The following is a 10,922-nucleotide window of genomic DNA, read 5'->3' on the forward strand; positions in this document are numbered from 1 at the left end:
AAATTCCTATAAAAAAGAGGGGCTTAAGAGATATGAAATGGGGACATTTTAAATTGGAAGAGGAACTGGTGATCTCAATTTAAATTAATGTAATAGGAACCCTTTAATCCTGAAATTCACTTATTCCCAGTACATATTATTGCATTGTTTACACACACAATATCGGAATGGCTTTGAGGCAATTTCAATGTTGTGAAACCTTGGTTAACTTCAGGGCGCTAGAACTTCAGTGTTCTCATTGCCAATTACAAGTCATGATCCCCTGCTGGAAAATGACCCATATAGACAATGAGTGAACACATTGCACTGCAGTGATAAATGTTTGAATAAGGTTACTCATGCTCTGTCCAAAGCTGAAGTGACAAATGGTTGCGGTATAATAGACAATAGAACTGCTGAGGTTTGTCAGTTAAACGAAAGCTTACATTTCTTTGAGAAGAGAAGGGGACAGAAAAAAAAATAGGGTGGATGAATGAAGTATTAGGAAGTGACAGTGGGAATGAAAGCAGCAGTTGGGCAGGAAACGAAAACATCAAAACATATAGGGCAATAAAAGGCAGTAGCAGCAAGAGGCTATGACAATGCTTGCTAGTTACTGAACACATTGAAAATTAGAAGACTTGAAAAATTCTTGACCCAAATGAGATTTATTAAGTGAAAAAAATTCACATTTAAAGCACATGGCACCCCTTCCAAAAGTTTACAGCAATTGGTGTTTAAAGAATTCAGAGGTTTGTTACACAATTTGTCCAATATTCTATTAGTGCAAAGTCTCACAGCACAACAGCCTGAAAATCAAAAACAATGAAAAATCGGAACCTGACTTCTTCAGTACCATTAATATGGTTGATTTCTGGCACAGCTATGCTTAATTCAAGATTTCCTTTGTTGCATTTGTTTTTACAAAGAACATAATGTGTCACACAAGACTTATGTAGTCATTATATAGAGGTACCCTCGACATTCCCATGCAAACAAACAGTCTACTGTGCTTTAGTCAAACACTACCAAACATAAAAATAGATCCACAGCAATATTTCCCAAAATTTACATTTTTTAAAAACATTTTCCATTTATACAAAACACCCCATCGTTGTACATTGTGCATTGTACAATCTGCAACTTTGGAATTTGATATGCATTTTCCTTCTCTACGAGTTGAATCAATCAATTTTTTTTTATATAAAAATGAAGCATAACGGACACACCAAAACTTTTTAGGCTCTGGTGGCTGGTTGATGGAGTTGAGCATGTGTATTCATATGTGCAATTCAAAGGTTGGAATCATTGAAGGCTGATGCACAAAATTACAGACACTTACGTTTTACTCAGTAAGGCAAATATGGCAGAATGATTAAAGGCTTTTAAGCATTTTCGTAAAACAAAACTCCAGTTTTAAGGCAAAAAATTAAATGAAAACACAAAACTTTTAAAAAGTAGTACCATGTGTTAAAACAAGCAGCCCTGCTGGACTTTCCCTCCATGCACCCAGCAGTAAAATAGTACATTCATGTGACTTAAATAAAATGCAAACAAATTCTAGATCAATAAAAATGGCTCCATTTCAGATAGTAACTATAACACAGACCTAAACACTACCACATAGTGAAGCTAAACTAATGCAAGATAGCAGGTTGTCAGCAATCACGCGATGGCGTGCCAGCTCAAGAGGAAACACAATTACCAAAACAGCATTTTCTTTTTCCTTCACATAATGCACATTTGGCAAAATTTCACACAAGTTGTGATCAAGTTCAACATTACCAAACAACAGGGAAGTGACCAAGGCTGTGTGTTAGTGTGATCCAAATTATATACTTTGATGTTTTTCAAAAGGGCGATTAACTTAGAAAATTCTTTTGAAACTTCATATTTGTTAATCCAAACAAATCCCACTCATTTGAGCAAAATTATAGTTAAAATGACTTGTCATATGTAAGTTCTTTTTAATAGTTTACAGCTATGCTCAAGAGACAAAGTGACAAAGGCTCTTGATTGACAGTGGAAGTATGAATTACTAATTAGATCAAATCTAATCTTTAAAATCAAGAAACATGCTAAGAGAACCAATTGCAATTCTCTGGCCAGTTCTCGATTTGTGACACATTATTTGTTGGTTTGCCAAAATATAATTGAACAATAAATGCTTTTTCACAAAGAACATTAAAGTTGTTTGACATTTCATTGACAATTCAAATAATGTAAGCATACATGAAGAATTACATTACAATTAAAAGGGTATCAGGGTTTATTTCCAAGTAAAAATAGGAATCAGAACTACTGCAGAACCACTAAAATCTGGAAAAATGGTTCTAAATACTCCCGTAACAATGTGCAATTATGAAGGAGCATATTGGAAAATTCTGTAATTTGGTTTATGATCAGATATTTTGTTTTGGTCTGACAAAAAGCCAATTGCAATTCAGTTGCTAGAAGAGCGAGGCTTGGAGATCCAACCAACAATGCTTTCAGAACTGCAACCATCATGTGCACTGTAAATTAAGAATTGACTAGGACAACATACTTTTACAGATTTCGCATTTGGCCTTTACTGATGGCATAAATGCTTCCTCATACTTTACAGCTGGGGTTGAATAATAGGCAGAGAAATACAAAATTATAGCCCTCTGAATGTTTTTGTGGTGTTGACTCATGGAATATTTGGTCCATTGAAGGGAATTAGTACCAGCTTGCAGCGGGTTGGGCAACTGTTTAAAATTTGAAGAACCGTACCCTTCTTTAAATCCTTTAAGACAGTAAAATAATTAAAATTTTACTAATGTTGAAACCATGATCAGAAAATGACACAGAATTGGGAACTCCCAGCAGCCTTGCAGCAAGATCAAAATTGAAGCTGCACTCCGTTTCTGATGGCCAATCTATCATCATGCCTCTCCAAATAAAATCTAAAGCTTAAAATGAACTCAATCATTTGGCCTCAGTTACTATTTAATCATGTATCATTACATTACAGTCTCCATTACAAACTATGGACAATTAAAACCAATTCTACTAAGCTCAATCTGTTTGTCAATTCAAAAATATAACCCTGGACTTCATAATGTCTCACTGTAACAAGGTTTGTTTGATTTTTAGAAAATGAGAATTACAAAGCATTAATTTGATGCATGCAACTTACGGATGGTCCATGAACTTATTCCAGTTAAAAGGGTATCTTAAATTCACAGGTATAGTCTAGGTGTCAAAATGAATTGTGAAGAGTTTGGTCAGCATATTGAATTTTGGGCGGGGTAGGGGAAGAGAGAGAGAGAGAGCGAGAGAGAGAGAGAGCGAGAGAGAGCGAGAGAGAGAGAGAGCGAGAGCGAGAGCGAGAGAGAGAGAGAGCGAGAGAGAGAGAGAGCGAGAGCGAGCGAGAGAGAGAGAGAGAGCGAGAGAGAGAGAGAGAGCGAGAGAGAGAGAGAGAGCGAGAGAGAGAGAGAGAGAGAGAGCGAGAGAAAGAAAGAAAGAAAGAAAGAAAGAGCAAACGCGCGCGCTCTGTTGGCCGTAAAAGAATAATAATAATAATCTTTGAAAGAACACTTCTATTTCAGTTATTAGTTGAAGTGAATTACAAGACAAACAGAACTGGAATATTTATTTTGACCTATCTGCTCATACACATGTTCCTGGGCTACCGAGAAATCCTACATAGGACACAGAGACTTTTTTCCTCCCAATTCTGGCTTATAGCCAACCAAAAGAGCTATTGCTCCAATGCCATCAATTAGTTGGCAATTGCAAACTTTTCAGACAACCACGTCTAGCTCAGAAATGCAACAGATTGGTTTATATGCAGGTTTTGTTGCTGAAGAGAGATTCTAAAAGGTGATTAGATTGAAAAAAAAAACATATTTTGGTTAATATTTTCAAGAGCATATGAAGTTGGACTAACAAAATGAAGGATTTGAGAATACTAAAATATGTCATTTAATGACAGGATTTGATATTGAGTGAAGACATCAGGAACACACGCAGAACATGAACTGCCCAAGATGAATTGATTTTTTTCTTTTTAACATAAATTTAAGTATCCTTTGAAAATACAATGTTCCACAATAAACAGTACATTTATTCAAAAGCATTCTAGTAATTGTTATGAAAAATTCCTTTTACTTTCCTTCATTTTGAATCATGAACCAAATTTGAAAAGGGCCTTTTAAACCAAGGATTGAAAGAGGAATCAAGTAAATTTAAAAACAAAGTTACTGGAACTCATTGAGAGTTGTGTTTTCGCTGTTGAAACAGTTGTGTGTGGAAATGGTGCCTCAGACACCATGGCACTGTGGGTATGCACACAGTGGAGACAGACTGCTGATTGGTTTGTGCAATCGGGACCAGGTGTGGTGGCCAAGAGTCAGCATCATGACAACTCTTGATTAGTTCCTGGGCAGGCGAACAAACAGGATGTGAAGAATACAGTGACAGAAGCCTCCTGACTGTACCAGGGAAACGGTGTCTCTCTCTCTCTCTCTTTCTACAGTGAAGTAATCAAAATCTGGATGATAACTAGTGACCACCTCTCGCCATTTCCTAAAAGCTACTGCTTCTATCAATGACTGAAAAACTGAACAATTGTGTTAACTGGCCGGGGCCTGCAGTCCAGAACTGAAAAATCTTGGGAAAGAATAAAACAACAGGAGATCAGAAAGGTTTCTTTGTTTGTTTGTGTCTGACTATATTTGTGTTTAAGGAGCTAGAATTTCAGCTTGTGGAGTTGTATGATTTGCTTAATTGTGGTTAGAATCAATCTCTTTGTAATAAATAGCAGTCTTTTGTTAGTACAGAAGCCTGGTCAGAGTTTTCTGTTAACCTGACTCCATCAGACAGGTAAATTGGGAATTTAATTTAATCTAATTTAATCTTTAATGTCTGTGACAACACCAAGAGTAGTGGGGGCTGAAGAATTGGTGCACTTTTCCAAGTGACACTGGCAGAAGAATCAGTAGCAAGTTACAGAAAATTTTATTTCTTCTTTAAAAAAAGTGAGTTACCATGATCTGATAGGTGCTACCTGAAAGGATGACAGAAATAGATTCAGGAGTAACTTTCAAAAGGGGATGGGATAAATTGTTAGAGAAAAAGAAATTAATGGACTTCAGGATGAATTGGATAGCCCTTTCAAAGTGCAGCCCCAGGCTCAATGATTTCTTCTGTACAGACTCATTTTAGGATTGTACCCCAGATTCAATCAAGTCAAGTCAGCAACTTGAGATGTTTTTGTGAAACTGAACTTTGTTTGGATATGCATTAACTATATTAAAATATCATAATTTAATAAGCAGACTATATTTGCAACTTTTCTGTTGTTGGAAATGATTCTGTAATTTACACAACTCCCTCTTTCTTTTTTATATTGATTATTTGATCAGTTTGAAGTGAAAAATTGAGACTGTATTAAGTCCAAATAAGGAAGTAGTGAAAATATTAAATGCACTGCCCCACTGAACTACTCAATTTCCATAGAAGATTCTGTTGCATCACGGATCAGATTTTCCCTTTTAGGTACCTAAAACTATTTTTAATTTTGAAGTAAAATCATTTAGCAAATTCAATTGCTGTAATCATTGTAGCAGTTTTAAAATCATTTGTGCAATTTTATTTTATTTCACTAATAATCCTATAGTTTTTAAAACATGATTTAAATCAATATTGATGTCTTGGAAAATCAGATTTAAAATTGAAACCTAATCTTTGTGTATGCAATGCCATCTATAGACCATCAGAAAGAGAAACTGCAGCTGTAACATCCACCAAGCAAATAACCTGAAAATTAAATGGTGCCTGAAGGCGAAGATCACAAGCACAGCTCTGCAAAAGCCTACAGTCAGGAACCAGGACTGCACTATTCATCTTGCAGTCTCACCTAGGTATTACAGCTTACTGCAATAAATTTTAAATTTTGGTCCATATAAAAATAATGTATTGCAACTCAGAAAAGTGCATTTTTAAAAAGGGTTTTTTCTTCCTGCTGCTGAAACATCTTCAAAGAATTCTTGCACCTGCTTGGACGCAGCAAGGTCTTCATGCCAGTACCATCGGTACATCGTCTGAAAAACCATTAATCAATGGTGCATCTTCATCATCGCCTAAAGCAGGAAAAATTTAAAAGTCAACTGTTCAGTGAGTGAAAAACAAATCTATAAGAAACAAAATTAAGAAATCCATTCCTCTATCCCACTCACCAATCATTTGAGTTCTTCAGTGTCAAAGGCCCCTATTCAAACTGTTTAAGCAACCAGTCTCAGCATCATTTTGTACATATTTTGAACACAATGAAGGAATAATAATTTCCCAATCTTATTTTACGGCTGTGGCAGAACTGGGGCAAGGAATGTAGCTGCCAGAATACCAGGCAGATAGGCTGAAACCACTAGATATTCTTTCCCATCAACGTGCAGCTGCCATTTTCTGGCAGTTTAATGTGTGCAGCATGTTGGGGGAAAAAAGTCTGTTGCTGCTTTACAAGACCTTGCTGAGAAAGATTTGGTAATTTACTACTAAACATGTCTGAATAGTTATTGGCTCACCTGTTCAATGGAACTTTACAAGAATGAAAGAACATGAAGTCCCACACTTTAATTCAACCTTTTTTATGGATTCTAATATCCCTCATTAAGATCATGAGAAAAAAAAAGAGGGGGGCATGGTGGCTCTGTGACTAGCACTGCTGCCTTGCAGCACCAGGAACCCAGGTTCAATTCCGGCCTCAGAAACCCTGTGCTGTTGTCCCAGGGTTATAGTCTGTTTGGAGTTTGCACATTCTCCTCACGTCTGCACCGGTTTCCTCCAGGTTCTCCAGTTTCCTCCCACAGTCCCAAGATGTGCAGGGTAGGTGGACTAGCCATGCGAAATTGCCCACAGTGTTCAGGGACGTGTAGGCTAGGTGGTTAAGACATGGGAAATACAAGGATAGGGTCTCAGCCTTGAATATACTCAGCTATATACCAGTCAGGCTCTATTCTGTCTGGCACTATATAGTTCTTCCATTATGGTTGTTATGACCCTCTAACAGCATTGTGTGTGTATTTATATTAGATGGTCAGTAACGGTTCAAGAAGGTATCTCACCACTATTTTCTCAAGGGCAATTAAGGATCAGCAGCAAATGCTCAGCTTGCTAATTGTTTTTTGAAATTCACTCATGGGATGAGGGCATCACTGGCTGAGCCCAGCATTTATTGCCCATCCATAGTTGTCCCTTGAGAAGGTGGTGGAGAGCTGCCTTCTTGAATCACTGCAGTCCATGTCCTGTAGTTAGACCCACAATGCCCTTAGGGAGGGAGTTCTGGGATTAAGCCAGCCACAGTAAAAGGAATGGTGATGCAGTTCCAAGTCAGGAATGTGAGTTACACCCGTGTTCTGCGAGAAAATAAAAAATCTGAACAAAGTGCTTCTCCTTGTCAATTTTAAATGAATGTCCATTCATCCCAAGTTTACAACTCGTCTCTCTGGCTTTTATAACCAAGGATATCAGTCTTTCAGCAGGCAATCTGTTTAATCCTTGCAGCATTTTATGGAATGCTCTCTCATTCTTCTCAACAGGGTAGTACACAGACCCAGTCTATTCATTGGAAAACTAAAATCAGGAATCCAAATGAATTTTTGTTCTACCACCTCAAGGCACAGATAGTCTGACTCCTTAACATTTATGTCAACCAAGAAATGAAACTGGAAAGCTTCTAACGGATTGAGAAATCACCTGGTTTCATGTCAAAATGAATGATATTGTAGAGAATCCAAGAGTTCTGCAAGCAATGGTGTCAAAACCTCTTAATATTCTTTTGCAATAAGTTTATGCTAATCTCAGTACTGACATCTTTAAGTACCACTGACAGTGCAGTATTCACTCAGTGCTGGAAGGAACTTCCAAAACAGATTACGTGCATCCTTAGGAGTAGAGATGGAACCCACAGTACACAGAATCAAAAATGCTAATATTAAACCAAGGCAGGCACAAAAGCAAAGTAAAGCAAACAACAGCACCTTCCACATGCTCTAGGATCCAAAAGTACTTTATAAGCAGTGCCCCAACAATCAGCTCCTCAGAATACCAATGGAAAACATGGAACACATTACCAAAGAGCTTGTATCAGTAGACTTTTGTGCATAGCTGCGATTAGGATGTTTGATGTATGCAATCTACTCGTTTAAACTGGGAAAATCCTTACCTAGCTCATCACCTGAAGAAAACACAGCCGATCCTAGCCGAGAATTATAGTGACTATTGGCAAAAGCTGTAAAACTGTTCTGGAGCCTTCGATGACGAACGTATAACATAATAAAGCCAACACCTAACATCACCAACAACAGGAACATTACTGGTACCACAATAGCCGCTACATCTGTGGATTTGGGATTGTTGGAAGCTGATGGATCTGTAATTTGGGAAGAAAAAAACAAAATAACAAAATGTCATAAATGGTATTCCAATTTAGAGATTCACCTGAAAAGGACTTCAGTTATTTTTTAAAACCAGTCAATAACATGATCCAAATTGGAAGTAAAAATACAGAATACATGTAAAATATGATATTCTACAAATAGTCATCAGGTCAGTCACTAGCTGAAAGCAAAAGGCAAGTTATTACTGACTGGAACTTTGCATTCTTAAAAAAAAAGGATGACACCGAAGAAGTCAGCTTCTCTTTCACCTTCATATTGTCCGAACTGCTAATCAATAGTTCTTCCAAATTTCCTGATATTCAAATTTAGTTTTGTTTAAAACATCATCTGAGTCTATTAAGCAAATGCAGATTACCACCAAAGGGTATTTACATTTTTAAACTGTGGCCTAAAATAAAATTCTACTGTTTCTTCCAAGTGCTGTCTGCTAATTATACTGGTGCTCTTGTCCCAGGGTTATAGTATAAACTTGGGAATTATTTTCTAGTTTTGTGTAGTCAACATTCTAAACAAGTTGTTCATAAATCATAAGGAATGAAAATCATAAATGCAAAACACAATTAGTAGGGACTCAAATCAAACATCATTAGATAGTCAACATCACTTGTGGCTTGATAATCCAACTTTGTAGTTCAAAACCACTAACCATTTGCTTTAAATCACATCATTGTGTCAAATCCCTAACACTATCAAACCATTTTAGACAACTGAATGAAAGCAATATGGATACGTCTTGAGGGGCATCACTGGAAATAATGTCAACTTCAGATGAGCCAGAGGACAGTTCTACCCTCCACCCAGGTCACTGAACAACCTGCTGAGTAATATATGTCCTATTTGCATGGTTTCCCAAGGGCTACAGTCATTCATTGAGGTCAGAGGCTCAATAACCAGGGTGATCCAAGCTCCATGCAGGGACAAAAACTGACTTTTCTATCATATGGAAACTCCAACAGTTATTAGAATGTCGGAAACTCTATGTTGTATAATTAGAAAACTGCATTACAGAAGCGCTCAGTAGAGCTATTTTGCTCGATGGAATGTGCTTACGTATAATAATTGGATTTTGTTCTTTATTGTTCACTTTAGTGGGGTGCGGTTTTCAACAGATACGCAACAAATCACAAAAGGTATGAATAATATACAAAATGCGAAGTGAATTTTGGGATGTAGAAATTGCAAAGCTTTCCCAAATAAGAAATGGAATATGTGTGATCCAGCATTAAGCAATTTTGCAAAAACTAGCCAACGTAGATGCAATGAATCTGTCTGTTTAATCAAACATGATACATTTTCTTGCCAGCAAGATTTAACAGATCCTGGGTGAAGTTTAAACAAGGAATGAGTTACACAGTTATGTAGGGAACACTTAATTGAACTAAGATTTGAGGTATGCATTTGTGTCAGTAGTTCAAAATAGATGTGTGAAATGTAACAAACCTAAAATCAAAATGAGTGGTTGACCAGGGAAGGAGGGTGGAAGAGAGAAGGTCAGTGTGGAAATCCTGACAGATATTGATGAATTTAAGACAGAACATTAAGGTTATGACCCAAAACTATCTAGGATCAAAGCAGTAAGGAGTGTAGTTGAGTAAAACTTCTGTCATTTTTAATTTGCTGAAAAGAAAATGAAAATTCCTATAGTCTAAACTAAAATGAGAGATACAATCAAAAACCTCTACTAGGGCTAAAATCCTAATCAACAACCCACAGATGGGGGCAAAGGAACATACTTTGTTACTGTTCTCTCTAAAGGCTCAGTTAATTGTTGCTCAGCATTTGTGTGCTTTTAAGTGGAGAGAAATAAAAAGACAACTTGTTTTTAGAAAGTACACGTTAAAATAAATTCTAAAGTAACCAGATGGGAACATAAAAACTAAATTTCATTCCCTTAAGACTTCTTGTTGAAAATAGATCTAGCAACTAAAAAGATAACTGTAAAACCAGGACATTTCCTTCATGACTACGAGATAGTATTGTACAGCAAAGTCTAGACAGGAGACCATATAAAAGTCTAAGAACACCGATTTAGAGCAAAATGAGATCCAACGTTCATGTGTTAAAGGGCACAAAACACATAGCATTGAAGTAAAAATTCTACACAGAAATAACAATTAAATGTTCTGGTACAAGAACAAAGCAAATACTGTCAAATGCTCAAGTATCCAAATGCATACTTGGCTGGGTGTAGGAAAATACAGCATCATAGCCAAGTATTATTTTAAATGCATTTAGACTCTTGCCTTCTAGGCTAACTGAGAATTAGTTTAATGCTGTATACTTGGGTTCAGTGGTTTAGTTATCAAATTTTCATGACCTCACCATTTCCAAGTTCATCGTACAGCAGGGAAGCAGGTTCACCACAAATCTGCCCATTGTACAAACATCTGGCTTGCACTGTGAATGTGTAGTTATGGCCAGGCTTCAGATCAGAGATCTCAAAGATGTTTTCCGTTGTATTCCCAAGGCATATTGTTGTATTAGTCACATGATCAAACATGTGGATTTCATATCCCTGGA

The 10,922-nt window shown here is 36.8% G+C and overlaps 1 protein-coding gene across 2 annotated transcripts in view; it reads right to left on the minus strand.

Annotated features, from left to right (window-relative positions):
- Positions 1-628: 628 nt before the first annotated feature.
- Positions 629-10,922, minus strand: part of sorl1 (sortilin-related receptor, L(DLR class) A repeats containing) — a 201,599-nt gene continuing 191,305 nt past the window's right edge. For both annotated transcript variants that reach the window (XM_043676454.2, XM_043676455.2), the window contains exons 46-48: positions 10,725-10,917; positions 8,168-8,374; positions 629-6,086 (exon numbers count right to left, since the gene is read on the minus strand). In XM_043676454.2, the coding sequence (XP_043532389.2) occupies positions 6,022-6,086; positions 8,168-8,374; positions 10,725-10,917 (465 nt within the window). In that variant the 3' untranslated portion in view covers positions 629-6,021. The remainder of the gene's footprint in view (positions 6,087-8,167; positions 8,375-10,724; positions 10,918-10,922) is intronic.

Source organism: Chiloscyllium plagiosum, unplaced genomic scaffold (assembly GCF_037043375.1).
Source record: "Chiloscyllium plagiosum isolate Xiang-an unplaced genomic scaffold, Cpla_swu_hap1 HiC_scaffold_29, whole genome shotgun sequence".
In the NCBI taxonomy this organism is placed as follows: Eukaryota; Metazoa; Chordata; class Chondrichthyes; order Orectolobiformes; family Hemiscylliidae; genus Chiloscyllium; species Chiloscyllium plagiosum.